The sequence below is a fragment of the Amblyomma mixtum genome, chromosome 9 (assembly GCF_055824585.1).
Source record: "Amblyomma mixtum isolate Tamu chromosome 9, ASM5582458v1, whole genome shotgun sequence".
NCBI classification, from domain to species: Eukaryota; Metazoa; Arthropoda; class Arachnida; order Ixodida; family Ixodidae; genus Amblyomma; species Amblyomma mixtum.
This window is the reverse complement of record NC_143020.1, coordinates 114,637,993-114,657,845: the sequence shown is the minus strand read 5'-3', so window position 1 is coordinate 114,657,845 and position 19,853 is coordinate 114,637,993. Positions and strand designations below refer to the sequence as shown.

Genomic DNA, 19,853 nt, shown 5'->3' with positions numbered 1-19,853 from the left:
ATAATGCCATGTCTAGTGTCAAAAGTCGAGTCAGTGCAGGAAATACTAAAAGTCCCACCAAACAGGCGTGTCCCTCTTATAAGGAAACACACCTAAATGTGTTTAAACTGCAGTGATCATGATCAAGAGAGACCAGACACCAGCTCCTGTTCACAAACGAACAAACACAAACCTGCCTTTGCTGTCTGTTCAGTGTACCAGGGCAATGTACAATGCTAGTGGAGATTATGGACTGCAGGATTGAATTGCCCTCAAGAAGGTGCCAGGAGATCATTGCTGCACCTATTTTTGAATCCTGTTACAATAAAAATTAAAACACAGCAGTCAAGTGCTAGACTGTTAGTTGTGCTTCGTTAGTACATTTAAAGTACTCCAAGTGTGCACGCAACATCAACAGCAACATTCATGTGAAAGGCAACATCGAAGGGTGTGAGTAAAGCCGTAATAAAAGGGTCAACTTCTCACTCATTAGTTTAAAGCATGGTGCAGTCACAAAGTCAACAGGCCTGTAGTCAACAAGAGACAAAATTGGTACAGCAACTGTGCCACTGGAAGGTTGTAATAAGCATAAATATTAACCAAAAGAAGATGTTGTATTAGCAGTAATGTTCGCTGGCTCTCTTAACCCTTTCACTGCCAGGTTTTTTTACTCACATCTGCACACACCCTGCCGGGTTTTTTTTGCATGTTAGTTTCCTGGAAATTTTTTGCTAGTAACGCACTAAAATGCTCTGCAGGACATGTAGACATGTTTATTCAGGATAATCTTATAGATATTAGTTGTAATGAATCAAATCTTCCAGCACCAATCTGGCCTGTCGGATTTCCTCCTCTTACGCGGATTTTTCGGTGGCAGGGGGACTTCATCGCTGTCATCACTCGACAAGGCACTTAGGTGGGCGCCTTCCTCGTTCTCATTATCATTGAACTCCGAATTCACAAGCAATTTTGAATTTCTTCGTCCGTCAAAGCGCGGACAAGTGTGGCACATAGCCTCATGGCTGCTGTGCGCAGACCAAAACGAAGTGACTCGGATGTGGAAACATGCGCGCCATCTGTTGTTTAAAATTTACCCTACAAGATCTATGAATTTACGGAGTTTCTCTATAGATGGCGCTACATGTTTGCATAGTTTTTTTTTTACACGAGTATTGTCAGGAGCGGCAGGGGGTGAGTTAAAGAGCCAAAACGAGTTAACTCGGGAGAGGCAGGGGGTGTGCATATGTGGTAGCCCGAGTTATCTCGGGAGTGGCAGATTAAGGGTTAATGAGCGACTATTGTTTTATATACGTGCCTTTCCAACAGCACTTAATTAACACTGCACTATTTAGGAAACCATTCAATATAAAAATGCAGAAAATTAACGGAAAATTTTCTGAATATGGTACACCCTTTGTTGACTATTACAGTTTCAACAAACTACTCAATATTAACCTGATCTTGTTGCAATGTCTGACCCAGATGCAATTTCAGGCCCTCGCTGAAAACAGTCTGTAGAGTGCCAAGAAAATCAACAGATCAGTACTAAGTGCACAACTTAAATTTTTAGGTGACTCTTCTGTGTGTAGATTCCTGTACATAGCAAAGATGCCCAAAAAGGGTGCATTAAGTGTAATTTTGAATACTACTGGGCCAGCTCAATGACAACCATAGAAGCTGAACGGAGATTACCAGTGAAGGATCAGATAGAGTTCTCGCAGAAAACAACCTATAACAGCCCTCTATGGGTGATCCCCGAATATGTAAAATATTTAACAAAACTCTAATATCTGTGTGCAACAGAAGCAAAAAGGAAAGGACAAGTATTGCATACGAGCACAAGGGCAGTGAGTGCCATTCGATCCCCTAATACGTAAAATATTTAACGAAACTTTAATATCTGCGTGCAAAAGAAGCAAAAAAGAAAGAATAAGTATTGCGCACGAGCGTGACGGAAGTGCCATTGGACTCCCGGCAGAAAGAGCACAAGTGTTGTAACTGTTGCACACCATGTATTCTCAACAGCAGTTCTTTAGTACAAACTGGTAGGCGGAAGCCATCCGCATCATGACTGGGGACAGGTACGACCATCCCATTGTGGTGTGGGCCTGCCAGCAGGCTTCAGCCTGTCGAAGGCCAGTGCCAAACACCAGCGGGAGGAGATCTGCGTGCAGTGGGTCCCAACAGAGGGCGCCAACGCGCCACCATGTTTGCAGTCGTGGAAGAAGAGACGTGGTCCACCCACTTCAGAGGGCAAGCAAACTGCTGGCATAGGCCATGGGCTTGATGTTCGGATGGGGCTGGAGACGGAAAATGTGCGTAAAGACAGGGCACGGTTGCATGACCACAGCAAGTCAAACTCTGTTGTGTGCATGTAGCAAACTTGAAGGAATTGGTGAGCGCTAAAAAACAATGGCAAAAGGACGAACACACTGGACGAAGCGCTTTCTAACAACTGTTTTAATCGCAAAAGAAACATGACTATATACACACATTTGACGTCTTATCATGCACGGAAGAGGGAGGTACGCACGCGCTGACAAGAATAAAAATGAAGGAAAAAAAGGAAAACAGGTAAAAACTATGCCCGCTTACAACAGCCGAAGATTGCTATTCTTGAGATAGATTAATTCAGTTCCCCCTAACATCACCGAAGGGGAGCAGCATTGCTTATCCGGAGCAACGTGCATTGCGAAAGCGGATAAGCAATGCGTCAGCTTCCCTTCGGTGATGTTAGGGGGAACTGAATTAACCTATCTCAAGAATAGCAATCTTCGGCTGTTGTAAGCGCGCATAGTTTTTACCTGTTTTCCTTTTTTTCCTTCATTTTTATTCTTGTCAGCGCGTGCGTACCTCCCTCTTCCGGGCATGATAAGACGTCAAATGTGTGTATATAGTCATGTTCCTTTTGAGATTAAAACAGTTGTTAGAAAGCGCTTCCTCCTGTGTGTTCGTCCTTTTGCCGTTGTTTTTTAGCGCTCACCAATTCCTTCAAGTATTTATTTCCAACTAGCCCCAGTAGTAGCTCTTTTGGCATGTAGCAAACAAACTAAAGCCCCAGCATCACACCTAATCGGCCCAACATTGGAAATGTGCTGGCAAAGACTGGGCCTACACAGGACCAGTGTGAAGCCATCAATCTCCAATATTGGGCCAATATCAATTTCCGATATTACTTGTGCTGCTCGGGTATCAAGCAGTCAAAAAAAATTATCTTGTCACTGCCAGCCACAGTGTGTCCCCTGCAGGGCAAAGGCGTTTCCCGATGCACCCTAATTACCCTGTTCCTGTACACCTGAGCCTTTGCCCGCTTATCCCATCTCATCACACACCACTGGCTACCTGTTCGCCGCATTACGCATCCTCCTGTTCGTTTGGTTAGAATACGATTAAGTTTCTTCCCTATTCTGCACTGCTTTCTCTGTGTCTCTAAAGGCTATCGCGATCATTTCCTTTTCCACGGTACGCTGTGCTGTCCTCAATCAATTAATAAAAAAAAATGAATAAATAAATAAAAATACAATTCAGTGTATTTAAGGAAGACCACAAAGGTGAAGTAGACTTATAACAACAGAATAATTCCAATAAAAATTTGTACGAGCTCAGCTGTGCACCATACAGGGTGCATACACCTCTGTCTAGTCTGTGTAGAAAAAAAAAAAAGACTATTACCCTTGAATGAGGCTCTGATCCACAGATCACTATTTGACTACGCAATGATGTTTACCAAAAGAATCAACACATGGATAGGCAAGGCCAAACTTAGAAACAGCTTGAATCAAGCACACCCATCTGCGAGCCATCCAGTTGTACTGACTAGCTCAAGTGGAAAAACAACTGCCCAAGTCTGGTGATGGTCCGATCTATGGCTTACCTCACCAAGAGTTTCTGCCCTCCATCTGCACATCTCTGGTGATACAATGGGGAGTTTTAGAATAGGGGGCCCCAACGCTTGGGGGCCCCAAGGAAATAGCGGGCCCCAGCGCTACGTACGAGTGCGCCAGTGAGTTTTAGAATAGGGGTCTCCCCTACGCAGCGGGGCCAGGCTTGCGTTTATCGACTGCAGCGCCACTACGGCAAACCAAAAAGATACTCTTAAAAAGATTTCAAAATATTCGTTCATTTCTTTGTCAGAAACTGTTATTATTGCAGACACACGATTTAAGAGTAAAAATTATAAGTGTGTGTTTTTACTGAGGCGGGAAACTCCATTCGAACGTCCCACCAAGTCATCTCTACAGCAACCAAACGACGCATACTCGCTAAGCCTAGCAGCTTTGTAAACACAGAAGCACTCTGAAAATATAGGGCATTTCATCGCTAAAACTTTGTGGTGAGGGCATCATCAGACAAAGCGATAGCTTCGTGTGCCTTTTGTTTGCCATGAACTTAATACACAGAGTAGCGGCGACAACGAATCGGTGGTGAAATGGGAGGCCCCGCTTCGACGGGCGCCGCCATGTTGCCTGCACGTAGAGCGGCATTGGGGCTCACGCCTGTTTGAACCTCGCGCGCTCTCCGACGTCAAACGACGCATACTCGCTAAGCCTAGCAGCAATGTAAACACAGAAGCAATCTGAAAATCTGGGGTGAATATCGCTAAAACTTTGTGGTGAGGGCATCATCAGACAAAGCGATAGCTTCGTGTGCCTTTCGTTTGCCGTGAACGTGGGGCACAGCGCAGCGACAACAACGAATCGGTGGTGTAGTGAGAGGCCCCGCTTCGACGGGCGCCGCCATGTTGCCTGAACGTAGAGCAGCGTTGGGGCGCACGCTATTTTGGCGAAATAGCGTTCGCCGCTAACGTTAACCCAAGACGCAGGGCGGGGTTTGCGTTCTGCGCATGCGCACTTCGACGCCCCAAACTTCTTGGGGCCCCCAAAGCTTGGGGCCCCTATTCTAAAACTCCCTAATGACTGTCACAGTTAACCCAAATCTGTATGAGACGGTTCCATGTGCGTGATAAAAAAATTGGAGGGGGCACTTAAGCCCCGCCTTAAGGGTATGACGCGATAGCGTAATGGGTTAATTTCCATATATGCAGAAGATCACTCTCTACTTTACATTCATAGATCCCTGGCAGTCCTCATACCCCTCCTGGCGCTGTGGTGCCGTTGTTTAGCGATGCTCCACTGCCCTGCAGTGGCAGGTGCTCCCAGCGGTGGGCCTTGTGTGGCAGAGGTTGCTCTTCCTGAGCGACCAATCATTAATTTAACTACCACCTGCCACGGTGGGCAGGTTGCGATGATGTCACAAAGTCACGTGACTTAGCTAGCCCATCTGCCTCCTGGTTTATTCTCTGGGGACCACCTGCTAGAGCCACGCCCATGATTTTTCGCTCACAACGTTGATGCCGACAATGCGGACACCAGATTTTCTGGAGAACGAGGCCTTCCACCCTCTCATGTTAAAAGACCTGCTGACCACACAGCTGACGTCGAGAGTTCTGAGACAACCATTCGTGTGAAAATGTGCAAGACGCTGGCATCGGGAAAGCGAAACTCACTGTGCAGCAGACTACCAGAATAGCAGCTTGGGCACGTTGGTTATCCATTTGCAAGTGGACAGTGCGGAACAAAGTTACATAGACAGGAGACAAGCGCTGGCCTCCTGTCTATGTTGCTTCGTTCCGCACTGTCCACTTCTAAAAGTGCAACAGAGAACGAAAATGTGCCTGAGGTGTGGCTAGGCAAAGTGTGACAGGAGCCGCATATTCTCAGTAGCTGCTGACACTTTGATATTCAGCAAATCTAGCATGCATAAGACAAGGCATAGATAAACTGCTCCCTAATACAGTCGATCCCGGATATACGGAACCCTTATATCTCAAAATATCATTCACATCGGAGAGTCAGAACATCGCCTTGAAAATCCAGCGTAAAAAGTACAGCACTGTTCGCGTTTGTCGAACTCCCATTCACCAGAATATTCAACATATCGAAGCATGCCACACTCTTGCAAGTGGCAACTCTGTTAACGGCGTTCCCGCGGTCACTTTACATGCGACGAGATGGGTTAGCTGCACGGCCCCGGGCACTCACTGACTCCACTAGTGTTGTAAAACCGCGCGAGTAGCCTTTAGTCTCTAGTGCTCATTTTCCACGCGACACTGCTGTCACGCAGAAAAGGCAGCTTTCGGTGCACAACTTGTCATGCGGCGAAGCCAACTTATCCGACAAAAGTCTAGTGGCGGCCCTTGCCTGGCATACTTCGCTCACTCCGCTGCCGAAGGCGCTGAGGAAACCAACTGCGCCATAATTTTAACAAGTAATTATTCTATTCACAGTGCACTGGTAACAGGATTGGACCTCTTATCATAGGCAGTGGATATTTCCAAGCACCCTTTCGCTGCGCTTTCGATACAGGAAGGCTAGGCCCAGAGACGTGTTGTGAGTGGTGTCAGAACGTCGATGGGCACGTCACTACAAGAAGCACATCTCTAGCATAGGTGCAGCTTATTCTTGCTTCCGGTTTACAGATATCCTTATCTTTGCCATTTTTAATATATCGAATTACTGATTAATTGAACTATTTCGCAATCCCCTTTGAATTTGATATATCTGGGGTTGACTGTACCACAAACCTCATCTCAGTACAATCTATCAAAGATATTAGTGCAGCATTGCTAACATGGCACACTTCGCAGGAGATGGTGCCACGTGTTATGAAACTCACCACAGCCTCGTATGTCGTGAACTTGGGTTTCAGGTCGCCACCAGTCATGGTGATGAAGGCCCCCTTGTTGCCCATTGTGTCACTGCAGGGAAAGCATGTGGGCAAATTAAGGGGGGACACTGGTCTTGAAAAAAAAAATTTTATTAATGAAGTCACAGTTACGAAATTTTCAGGGCACATGTACTTTTGTGCGCTGATTCTAGATATGTCACTTAATTTCATGTAAAACAATTCCTTGAGCACTTATCCACTTTTTATGCTAGTATATTGTGGAGAGTTTTGAAGAAAATTTGCTGCGGGAAACTCGCTGAAATGTATGCCATTGGGTTCTCCTGACACCAAGGAATACAATAAGGGTGAAATTGTCTTCCTGCCTATCATAGAACTTAAGTTATAGAGTTTTGAAGTTGTCGCTTCAGAAATGAGAAGGAAAGTGTGTGTTCCTGTGTCTGAAGTGGCAGCTTCAGTACCCTATAACTCAAGTTCTATGATAGGCAGGAAGACAATTTTACCCTTATTGTATTCCTTGGAGTCAAGAGAACCCAATGGCATACATTTCAGCGAGTTTCCCACAGCAAATTTTCTTCAAAACTCTCTGCAAAATACTTGCATAAAAAGTGCATAAGTGCTCAAGGAATTGTTTTACATGAAATCAAATGACATATCTAGAATCAGCGCACAAAAATACATGTGCCCTGAATATTTCATAACTATGACCAAATTAATAAAATTTTCTTTTTAAGACCAGTGTCCCCCCTTAATGAGAGCACGTGAAATCCCCACCTTAACCACAGGCCACACTAAAATCAAGCCCCGCATAAACCATGCCCCCTCCTTCCATTCCAGTAGTTCTGCACACAATGCATGGATGCAGGTTACTGCTGGACAAACCACACGCCAACGGAGGTTCATGCAAGCAATTCTAGAGGAAAAGCAAACACGAGGAAGGGTGCGCGACTGTCAGGTAACAAAACCGCAACTTACAGTACCTATTACATATTAAGCATATCAATTCGGCTTTTGCCTCATTAGAATTCTCTTTCTGGGATGGAGACAGCCTTTCAAAACAGGACACCAAGGACAACCTGAACATGCCCAGTACTGACAGATTATCACGTTATGAAAAGTTAGATATTTTTATGCCATGCCACTTCTTAGTTCCTTTACTTTTAGGACTGCCTTTTGTTGCTTTTGTGCCTGAAAACATATTCCATTACATTTTTCATCTCTTGTATGGGGTATTACTTTTTGCCAAGGAGTTGTATCAAAGGGACACTAAAGGGAAATATCAAACTAGGCAAACCCTGCCGATGGTTTCTCCGAGAGAAAAGGTGGCTGCAATTGCAGGAAAACCACAAATGGATGTACCGAAACACTAACGGATTCGAAGCACCTTCAAAAAATGATCTGCTGCGATGTAATTTCTATGACGTCTCTGCAATCGCCACTTCCAAAGATCGAAAATGCGACCCGAAAGTCAACAGATGAGTGGCCATGGCGGCAAGGTGCAAGTGCAAGTTGCCTCCGACCCCTACAATTTCAATGGGGGCTCTCCCCTGCCCATTCATGATCTGAGAGTAATTCTTATTCTTCTTGTTATTTCACTCTCGTGATCCAGAACAGCGGTCACTATCTGCCCTAAGCAGACTTATTCCCTCACCCCTTCCAGCACCTCGCTACCATTTGTAACCTACTAATTTCCTTACGACGGAAATTCTTCAAGGGCCGACCAATCTCTCTAAAAGATCCCATTTCGGCCTCACTACAGGGGCCTTGTGACAGAGCCTTCATAAGTTGTGAACAAGGCCCCCGTAGCGAAACGTCATTTTTTAGAACGACTGGTCGGCACTTGACGAACATCCATCGTGAACATACCCGATCAGACGGGTTTCCGTCAAGCCCTGGATTTCAATTTCTTTAGAGATCACTGAACATTACTTTAGTTTTCTGTGTGTTAATTTCTAGACCTACTGTTCTGCTTTGCTTGTCTAAGTCGTTGATCATGCCTAACGATTTATCCTGAAAGTGACTCAGCAAGGCAATGTATACTGAAACAAAAAAAAAACAACGTTACTTACGCTGAAAATGGAGCCTTCATAAGCTAGACAAGGCCAAGAAGTTAACCAGGCCTCCCTATTTTCGCAGGTTATCTGCGGTGACGTCAAGGTGGGTTTCTCTTGCAGATCCCTAAGGCTAGGCTGCAGTGCTATTGCAATCACAGTGCGATCCGGTGATCACAGTCTTTTTTGGTCCTGACATCACGAGTTTTAAACTCGAAAAAAATATTGCAGTTTTAAACGCAATTTTTCTCGGCAATAAATGTGTCTGTTGCAGCCAAATAAACATCAACACAGCCACAAAGACCCAGGCAACTAATTTTTACCAAGAGCGAAAATTGGATGGAGCTGTCCTTAGTTCTCAAAGGTACACTAAGGAAAAATTTAAGTCATCTTTTTTACAGTGTTCTAATAACAAAAACACTACTTTCATTGAAGAAGGGGCGTTTATAAGCGAAAATGTGGGAAAAGAAAATTAAATACAGTGTACAGGTGCGTCTTTGAAGCTCAGGTCGGAGGCCGTTGATCGAAGACGCGCCACGGCAGGCGCACACCCAGGAGTCACTTGGGAACCAGCACAGCACTTCGTTCACCTCTTCGTCGCACCGCGTGAATGGCTGCCGGTCGTTCCCATTACAACAGGTATCAACATCACCCGCTGCTTTTTTTACCTAAGCTGCAGTTTAACATGCAAATCCCTGAGGCTAGGCTATATCATCATTCACACCCAAAGAGTGATCACAGAGTTCTTTTCGGACTTGCCGTCATGAGTTTGAATCGAGTGGCTGGAGTTTTTAAAGGGGCTCTAAAAAAGTTGTGGTGTGCCTGTGATATTAACCCTTTCACTGTCATGGACGTACCGGTACGTTTTCGCGCTTCCCCCCCACAGTGTCACTGACGTACCGGTACGTTCTCTATCGTGCATTCAAAATTTCGCGCTTGAGCGCAAAGCTGACGCTCTTGGACTAGCCACACCATCTGTTGAATCTGTCTACAAGTTCGTATTTTCGCCCCTTACTGTTTTGGTACGTGTATTGAAGAGTACGGAGCGACTGCCATCCCACCCCTCTCTCTTTGCTGAGTGGCGCGGTCGCTCCGCATTCGCCGGATCATGACGCGCGTGCGTGTGGTTATGGGTCCAAGGGTTGTTCTGCCATCTGCCGCTGTTTTGCAGGTTTTTATTTTTCTTCTGTCGGTGTGTGAGCTACGGCGCTTCAAGTTCAAGGGCGCCTTCTATAATAGCCAGGATGAAAATTTTACCCTTATTGCATTCCTCGGTGTCAAGAGAACCCAATGGCATGAATTTCAGCGAGTTTCCCACAGCAAATTTTCTGCAAAACTCTTCCCAAAATACTTGCATAAAAATTGCACAAGTGCTCAAGGAATTGTTTTACACGAAATTAAATGACATATCCAGAATCAGCGCACAAAACTACATGTGGCCTGGAAATTTCATAACTGTGACTTCATTAATAAAATTTTTTTTTCAAAGACCAGGGTCCCTTAATTCGTACACCCCTCCTCAGCAATGTGCTTCTGGCCTGCGCACTGACCAGTAGTTTGGCGCGGAGAAGACGGTGATGCATTTCCCCTGGTGGGCCACCTCGTAGCCGTCGGCCTTGACTTCGTGGCTGCGCACGACATAGTCGAGGTTGTTGCGCTGCAGGAACCTCCGCGTCACGTCGGGCCCAAAGTGGATGCCCACGCCCCGCTTGCTGGGGGAACGGCCGTCCTGGGGCTGGGGGTCCGACCAGAGCAGCTCGCACATGATGCCCTCCTCCGGGGGCTGCCGGTTGCGGGGCGTCTTGCGGATGTCGTCCAGGGTTACGTTGTCGTCCGAAAAGAGACCGCCGTGCATCACCTGCATGGGGGGGACGGTATCACCGCGGTGTCCACAACTGCCCACATCCGGGTGCCAGCACGCAAGTGATGTCACATCTGTGCTGCTTTGTTGCACGAATGCTTTGCTTTGTTGCACGAAAGTCTTGCACAACCATCATACAGAGAGAAGGGCAAGGCTGCTGTAATGGAGAGCCTAAAGCTTCGTATAGAAGTACAGGTTGCTAGAATGAGCCCGTTGGAATATGCAAAGCTAGAGTAGTGGTGATCACAAAACAAGAAGACTGCCCTGAAAGACTAGTGCAGTATGTGCTCTCTTCGAAAGCATACCCAGCAATACAGAGCTTAAAGTGGCCATGAAATACCTTTTTGTCAATAATAAGCAATGTCTAGGAGTTATACCCCTGTCAGACGAGCAAGTTTAGTGTCATTTTCAACGAGTGACACTCGCCTGTAGTGTCATTCGCATCATGTCACACAATGAACTTTAATGACACTCGCCGCTGAACGCACTCGGCAAGAAGTGAGTTTGGGGAACTCACTTCACTTTTCCCGAGGGGCGAAGTGTATAGCCTCGGTAGCAGCGTTTCGAAATTAGAATACAACGTCGGTAATAAAAGTGGCGTTTTATTGAACGCAGATAATTTTTTTTCCCCTCTTGTTCATGTAAACTTATTTGCACATGTATGTCGCCACCACTTTTTGCCAATCATATTGTGTCAGATGTGCACAAACGTTATCGCCGTGGGTCGCCATGATGCTTCAAAAAGTGAAGTACTGCTCCTGGCTTGTCTCGTCTTGCGAAGCCTTTTTTCAAGTTTTTTGTAATCGCCAATATTGCACAAAGCTCCTTGATAATCATAAAAAATTGCTTGCAGTTTGGAATCTACTGTACATTAAGTGTACATTAAAGCTTTGAAGCGCTAAAAGTAATATTTTTTGTGCCTTACTTGAAAAGCCATCGTCACCACCATCAATTCCGAATTACACTTTATTTTTCCGTGTAGCAGCACGCCCCGAAAGTGTCACTCGTTCTGGAGAAGTGCACTTCGTGAAAGTGTCACTAAACTTGCCTGTGTGACAGGGGTATTAGTTTGGCACCTTGTTAGTGATGTTGTCCCATAAACTGTGGAGCTCGTGTCACTTTCCTAAAAGCCATTTCCGTTATGCCAGAATGACAGCAACAGAAGAGTCCAAGTAAGGAAGGAACCATTACTTTCGTGGTTCATTTGTGAGCCCTACACGCCATATTAGGTCATGAAACTTGCTTGAGTTGCTCAGAGTAGCCCATTCTACTCATCGATTGCGTTGACTCTTTATGCACAAGAGGTCACTACTTTGTATGCCCAAACATTTTGCATCCCTGACATGCATGTAAAAAGGAGCATGCAGACACAAGGCAGCCGAAGAAATGCTCAAATTCAATTCAAACAGCTGTACGGTGAAACAGAGGAACCCAGAAAGCAGCGAAATTCAGTTTAAGAACCCTTGTCTTACGTACAAATGGAGCATGAACCTTAACTCAGATATGTTCATCACAGCACAAAGTAGCAGAATGACTTCAATGAAATGTCTCGGCATTCCATCTTCTTTTCGTCTATTGACTATTGCATCAGAGAAAATCGAAAAAAATTCTCTCAGCCTAACCGCAGGTTTGTTCGGGTTCAATCTTTGCACAGAGGTTGCATTTGATAGTCAGTTTTGTTATATACTACATTCAGGTGGGGTGCTTGCCTGATTTGGTCAGAATTATTTGGAAATCTCTATTGTCTAGGGCGACGGCGAACCAAAACCGAAATGCTTTGCAACAATGGTACCTGTGGCGCCATCTTGCACCCACCGAAGAAACAAGTCCTCTACCGTGGAGAGGGTGGTGGGGGAACTGTGCGGTTGATTTGAAAACGGGCTCGTTTCTCTGATTGACACAAGTCAGTAGATACAGAGACCTGGTCCTTGCAAACAATTTCCACACCACTCTAGACTACTGTAAATTATGACTGGCGAGAAGGTAGAGTTGACCAAACAGCCTATGACTAAGCCCAACAGGGAAAATCACAGCCCTCTTTCAACTAAAGAACCACAAGTACGCACCAAAACTCGTTCGTTGATAAGGTGGGCCAGAGGAAGCCAGTTGAAGACCTCTGTGAACAGTTCAGCCATCTTGGGTGTGTACCTAAGCAGATGTGGGTTAAGGAGACCTCCCGTGTCACAAGGCTACCAAAGTGCACGCTGCATTTAGTGGCAACCAATCTCTTGAGCCCTTTTCCTGTACCTCTACAGCCAATGGTGCAGGTGCTCGGGGCAGGTTAGCTGCATCACACCCTTCACAAAACTACAAACCTCAACTCTTGATCAAAAAGAAGCTACACCTAAAGGGAGGACAGGACGCCGATCAGGAAGGCTGGGTTAACAGTCAAGTTTTCCATTCAATGTCCTCTGAAGTGATTTAACACCTCCGACCCTGCGACCTAACCGCACAGACTTACTGTACTGGTTTATCAGTTGACACCATTGCCATAAGTAAAAGGTGGACAGGTGTGGCATATATGCAATGATTTCTTTCTTTAAATGCTCTTTCTACCTACGCAGGCTCGGATTAGGAGATACGGAGAATTCAACTTCAAATTTTACCAGCTGCATCAACCGCACCTGTCCCATCACTGTGAACACCACCAATGCAAAAAGAAACGTCCTAGGTTCAGGACCAGCAGTAATGCAGCAATGCTAGAGTGCAGTATGAGGGTGGTAGGTCACAGAAATGTCCGGTATGCTTGCTATTGCAGTCCGCTGTGTGCATGTGTGCAGCTGCCAGGAGACTAACGTGCAATTCGTCACGTGACCTTTTCACCCACAGTCTGATCCACCTGACCAGAAATTAGAATACAAAAATTCATTCAAGATATGAGATATCTGCTCAACCACATGCTATCACAACCACAATCCATCAACATGAAAGTGTATTGACGACAGAGCTTGGGTGTAAAGGATACTTGGCCTTGACCTCCCCTTCGAAGCCATACATCTGGTTCATGGTTTGGCTCTCGTGATTCCCTGCACAGCATAGGCAGTCAAAAAGTTCATACATGGTGTCATGTTTTGACACACAGAATGAGGTGGTTCCGTTTCTTTTCACTGGTTCCTTACCTCGTGACATGTACATGTGATTTGGATACAGCAGCTTGAAGCCAAGGAGAGTGAAGATGCATTCCACTGAAAATGAACCCCGGTCCACGAAGTCCCCATTGAACAGCTGGCCAAACACAAGTCAAGGGTCCAATGCATTAGAAATGACAGTCGCAAAACAAAGCTAGGGATAATTCCCGTCATGTTAGGCGCCAGAGGATACATAAGGGTTGGTCTCGGATGGCAGTCCGTTGAGCTCGAAGATGTTCATCAGGTCAAAAAACTGGCCATGAATGTCTCCGCAGATCGTAAACTTGCAGTCCTGCACCCGAGAAGGTTGCTGATGAGTTTCCGCATGAGTTTGCGCATGAGTTTGCACATGAGTTTGCACATGAGTTTGCACATGAGTTTGTGCAAAAGTGGCAACATTACCGATGGCACGTGAATGTCTACGAGACTTGGCAGTGGCTGGAACAGTGCCTTGGCGTCGACCAGCATCTGTAGTAACAAAGCCCCATTCACCACCAAGGTTACCAAGCAAGCCACAAGAAGGCAAAGACACACTTCAGGCGGCTGACCTATGAAGCAAAGCACTAGAACAGTGCAATGATTTACATTTAAGTAGGCACTGCTTCTGGAGATCAGCACAAATGCAAGAAGATATGTAGAGGAATGACACAACATAATGATGCGTACAGCTGGTTATGTGTGGAAAGGACATAGAAATACAGTCGAACCGGATTATATGGAACTCGTTTAGTTTGAATTATCCCATATATAAAACAATTTCTGAGCACTGTAAAGCTACAACGTGAATGTATCGGAAAATGTACGGCTATATAGCACAAATATTAGCCGTCACATCCGACAGATCGAGCAGGCAGCTGTTGCGACACAGCATAGCTACCCACCTTGTAGGCGTACTTCCGGTGCAGCTTGCGGCCTGCCTTGAAGGTTTCCATCAGCTCCTTCATGAACTCCAGGGTCACCCGGCCGTCCTGCAGCTGAGGCCCTCGGTAGTCGTCTTCAATGCCTGTGTGCCACACGTAGCGGTTACCAACGGCTGGAAGTGCTAGTGTGCCAAACCTGAAGCACTGAACGCCGTGTTTGGAATCAGGCCTACATTCATATTTAGGTTCCTGCAGGGACTGATTGCCAGCAGTGTACACTGATTGGCCCAAACAGCAAAGGCAAATTTGGCAGTTCAGCTGCCATGGCTTTCACTGACTCCTGGACATACTCAGCACAATCTTATAACTGAGACTGCAGCCCCAGAGACTGAACAGTACGTAACAGTTCTGCAATGTCATAAAAGGCAAGTCACTACCTCTGAACAATTGTTTTTTCATTTCAATATGTCAGAGAAGCTAGTAAGGCGCTGCAATGTCCCCACATCTTCTCAAGAGCTGTGGCTGTGAGTGGTGGTTTTAGTTGCTTGCTATTTCTCATAAATGACAAGAACTTCTATATATTTCTGGGACACAACTCTTTTATGATGCATTGCGTTCATAAAATAATCACTTACATATGCACAACATAGTGCAGCTTTCTAGTGCGAGTGGAACAAGTATAGATGGCTCCCTTGAACTTTTCATCGCGACAGAACTGCAACAATGTCTGTATGTCTAACCAGCCAGAACCTGCTACTGGGTATGAATTCTTGCAGGCAGAGAAGTCAGAATATGGGACCAGGTCTCACAGTGAAGGTGTACTGGTTGCAGTTCCAAATGTTCACTTAGAAGCTAGAACAAAGATCTCTTCCTGTTCTTAATTTCACATGTTTTCACAACTGATATGCTACTTGTTTCAACATTAAGTGCCACATAACAGACTCTAGCAAAGAGCAGTAAAGAGCATTCGCATTTTACTCTAATCATGTTTCATTCCAGGTTAACAGCATACAACATTAGTACCCAGTGCGGCTTGTCAGCACACTGCACCACACTACTCTAAGGAAAACAAAGATGGCAGTTCTTTCCCATCTGAGCAGGACTCCTCTCCATCACAATCTTCTACACAGTTGAAGATTCTCACACCTGCTCAAACCACCTTCGTCTCGGACCAGAACCCACCACCACTTAAAGCAGCCCGACATGGTGCTCGAGTCATGGGAGGTGACACTGGCTAGCGGCACCCTGGAAACCAGGAGGCACTAGTCGCTACCACCAAAGTGTCAGCGGAAGCTACTGGAGTCATGGACTGAGGACCCTTCCCCCCCCAATCTGCTCCGGTCTCCTTTTACATAATAAATGTTTATTCTCTTTCTCCACAGTTTTGGATATCTACTCTGACAAGAGATCTAGGGGCACACCAATTGAAAACACTGTTACTGTGGTGCAAATGCATGCAGTGCACCATTCTAGTTCTAGTGCAGAAGCCACCATAGTTGAAATAGGCCACAGAGATACAAGATCTCACTGCAGCAGTCTGGCAACTCCCACGGCTGCCTATGACTTACACATGGCATCAATGTCAATGCTGTCGGCCACCGATTTCTTGGAGTCGTCCACGGCTATGGCCCGCTCAAAGGCCATCCGCCGGACCACCTTGAGGCACTCGCTGTACTTTGCATTGGCGTCTCGGTCGTTGGGCCGTGCTTTCGTCACCTGCACCAAAGTGACTGCGTTTGTGCCTTTGGACAGTTGCAGCTATTCCTGTTGTCTTCTCAGTCACCACTTACCGCTTCAAAGTCCTTGAGTGCTTGCTTGAACTTCCCCAGTGACATGTATGCTGCTGCTCGCCTGTAGTAACCCTGCAGGGCCCAAATTGTAGCAACGATGTCACTGCAATCTAACACTACAGTACGGCTATGTCATTTAATCGAGGGTTCAACAGAATCTTGCCTGGAGAGGGGGAAGCATGGCGATTCAAGAAATGAAACATGCATTCACCAAGAAACAAGGAAAACCATTAATTTTTGCAGGTTCGTTCTTCTTCTGAAGTAGTCTGACTTACCAATGTGTGGCACATCACAGTCTTTGCAAGAGATGATGTGCACTACTCCAGTCTAATGGCGTCGTTTTTCTTCATTCTTCGGCGAGTGCATGGTGTTTTATTTCTTGAATTGCTGAATTGCTGGCGACCTATAGGGCATCGTCTTAGAGCTGGTAAATACACAACTGATGTCATTATAATAAGGAGGTAACAATAGCCCTATTCTTTTCAGTGGTTCCATTAATGATCATACAATCAGTTATGAGAGTAACTCTGGCTGCAGTAGATCAGTGAGGGCAGGAACAAACACTGATGCAAGTCCAGCACTATCTCCGCAAATGTTTACCTACGGGAAAACGAAAATCCTACCAGCAAGTGGTTCTGCCAGCGAACAGAGAAGCCCAGTTGCACCAAAACCTGACGGCAGTTTACCATTACGACAATCAACGAATGGGAACTGCACTTCAGGCGACTTCAATAAGCACGCATCAGCTGCGCAGGCCTAGACGGCGTGCCATTTTTCATGCTACATTGAATGACCACTGAAGCTGGCTGATCTCACGCTGATTTTTTTAATGTCACCGATTCACGCGGGATCCCTTTAGGTTTAGGTCACAGCAATCCGTCTACGACAGGCGTATAAAAGCCAGCGTACAACATGAGTGGCCAGCAAATGCTCTGCGAACCCTTCGAGAAAGCGGCGGCGCAAGGCAAAATCGAAGAAACGCCGCTAGTCTCGTAGACTGTGCGGCACTGACAAGATCAAACCTCGGCACAGCAGCGAACAGCCGAATCGGCTCGCACAAGCGCGATCGAGGCGATCGACGCACAGGTTGCCGTAGCAAGCGGCGCACCTTCACATAAGTCCTGTCCAGCTCGATAGCCTTGGAGGCATCCGACAACGCGTAGCCGAAGCACTCCGTCTTGAGGTACGCGAAGCTGCGGTTGCCATAGTACACCGCCTTGTAGGGATCCACCTCGATCGCTTTGGAATACAGCTCGATGGCAGCGTTGAACTCTTGCTCTGCGAAGGCAACCGCACACGACACGGAGATCAGAGGCACAGCCAGCGCGCACGCCGACCAGCGCCGCAGCCGGCATGTCCATGTGCTCGCTCGGGCGGCTCCGGACACAGCTAACACTTACTTTTGAAGTGGTCATTGGCTTGCTCCTTGTACTTGGCGGCGAGCTCTTCCTTCTCGGGCGAACACTGGTGCGCGTACGATTCATTCCTCACCAAACATTCTGTATCGGAGCCGCCAGAAGCCTCCAATATCGCCGCCATGTTCGACGCAATCTGACATCGGCCGAGACGCACTTTCGTATTCCCGGATCAATAATTGATCGCAAAGTAACTGAAGCCGCTGAATAATACGAAAAAAATAGCCCTGTAGACGCCTATTTTGTATACTGTGTTTATTAATTTATAAAAAAATTACGAAAAAAAAAGAATTGGTAATATTCTTGTTTAAAGAAAAAACGTACAAAAGATGTCTTACGTGACTGCGCAAAAAACGAAATCTATTTTTCCTCTCTCATCCCGCGAGAATTTGAATGCACTTTGGCTCGGCCGTTCACACTTCACGGCCAAATCGGAAGCAGGGTTTGTAGTTTGTAGTGTGCAAGATTTGTAAGTGCATTGTGTAACGATCTTGCTACGTTACACTTGACTCTTGAGTTCGGCGCCTCGGCAATTTGTGACTTCCCAGTTCTTTTACACCTGCTGCACACACTGCTGCTGTCGTGCGCTACAAGCGGGTAGTATTTTATATTTCACTGTAGGCGTAGGCAAAAGATTAAGAGTAGCCGGCTCACAGAAAATATACAGGGCGTCCAAGCTAAATTGTATCGAAGTTAAAAGAAAAAGCAGCAACAGCGTTCTTCATGACTGAAATTATAGCATTTTTTCGTTCCGTCTACTTTGATGATTAGTTGACATACAATGCTTTTTTTTTAATATGGCTTTAAAAACGCTCAGATGTTAACAGGAAAAGAAAAGAAACTGCGACTAATAAGTACTCTGTCATAAAGGGGCACCGAAACAGTGTCCAGCAAGGGTAAAAAAAAAAAAAAGGCCGAAATACTGATAGATATTGCATCAGCTATCATCCTCGCGTAAAAATTCTTGATCTAGTAAATATAGCACCAGAGATATCGGTGATAAGAACAGCCTCCCCCTTTTCCCTCTCAACTCATACACCGGACGAAGCAAGAAAAATAAAGATTACACACAGGCACCGCACTCGGCCAACAAAAGCGGCACCCAGCCAACACGGCTCGGTTGTTTCTTACTTTTTTCTTGCCGCACGGCGCTCGCTCTCCCGACACGGCTGGAAAATGCGGGTACTACTGCTCTACTGCCTCTCTCCGCTCACTTCAGATCTCTGTGAGGTGTCACACCTTTGGCAGCATGTTAACTCGGGAACTAAAAAAGAGGAGAAAACGAATGGTTACTTCAGACAGAGGAGGAAAAAAACGAACCCACAAGCCACGTTTGATGACTGTAAGAGTTATTAGTTAATTAAGTATAGTAAAAACATTTTCCTTCCTCCAAGAGTAAAAATGTCAAAATTGCGTCGAAATAACGCAGACGTCGATATAGCCCCGAGAACAGTGGGACGTCACATCCACCGGAAGTCATCACGGCATAGTGAAAATTGTCACAGAATGGTCGGAAAAATGCCGGATTTGTGTCAAATTAGATAGAAAAATGTGTAATTAAGCGTAATGAACACTTAAGATCCCCGAAATATGTATAATTTGGGTATCGATTTAGCCACGGGAATTGTGTGACGTCACATCCATCGGAAGTCGTCCCGGCATAGTGTCCTCGGCTTTCGCCTCTCAACACTTTAGTTGCCAAAGTGTCCTCGCAATTTTTTTGACTGAAAACTCTCCATGATAGCGAAAGATGATTCAAGAGGTGGTTGGGTGGACCCCCTAGCCCGCTTACCAGTCCTTGCTGGTGTTCAGGGTCACGCATGCATTATGTGGAGCAAATGCCAGTGAGTGTGCATGTCACGTACAAATCCCCAGAAGCGAGCCGATAATTTTATCACAGAATTCGGCGCAATTTTTGAAACAAACAAAGAAAAACACCGCCGCGCGCACGGCGTTTTGCCGGCGCGAGCCGAACGGGGGAGAGGGAAAACCCCAGCTGAGCGCGTGGCTCTCTCTCCCCACCACCACCGCTCACCGACACTGTGTGCGCCGAGGGAATGAGTCATCCATGCCGAAGATTTCTCT

The 19,853-nt window shown here is 46.1% G+C and overlaps 1 protein-coding gene across 1 annotated transcript; it reads right to left on the bottom strand.

Annotated features, from left to right (window-relative positions):
• Window positions 1–1,971: 1,971 nt before the first annotated feature.
• On the bottom strand, window positions 1,972–18,188 carry PpD3 (protein phosphatase D3). The gene is made up of 13 exons (XM_089561537.1): window positions 17,754–18,188; window positions 17,462–17,631; window positions 16,354–16,425; window positions 16,132–16,279; window positions 14,585–14,706; window positions 14,106–14,171; window positions 13,897–13,995; window positions 13,695–13,800; window positions 13,541–13,601; window positions 12,642–12,723; window positions 10,265–10,572; window positions 6,655–6,736; window positions 1,972–2,279 (listed from the first exon to the last, which is right to left on the bottom strand). The coding sequence occupies exons 1-13, from the start codon at window positions 17,890–17,892 to the stop codon at window positions 2,226–2,228; spliced, it is 1,509 nt and encodes a 502-aa protein (XP_089417663.1). The 5' UTR covers window positions 17,893–18,188; the 3' UTR covers window positions 1,972–2,225.
• Between the last annotated feature and the right edge of the window lie 1,665 nt (window positions 18,189–19,853).

Bases quoted from the DNA above. Each gene is read 5' to 3' on its own strand.
- PpD3 (XM_089561537.1), bottom strand. From the start codon at position 17,892: ATGGCGGCGATATTGGAGGCTTCTGGCGGCTCCGATACAGAATGTTTG. The intron at 16,426-17,461 runs GTGCGCCGCTTG...TGGGCCCTGCAG, and splicing joins TGGACAGGACTTATGTGAAG to GGTTACTACAGGCGAGCAGC. The intron at 2,280-6,654 runs GTGAGTTTCATA...TTCCGTCTCCAG, and splicing joins TCACGACATACGAGGCTGTG to CCCCATCCGAACATCAAGCC.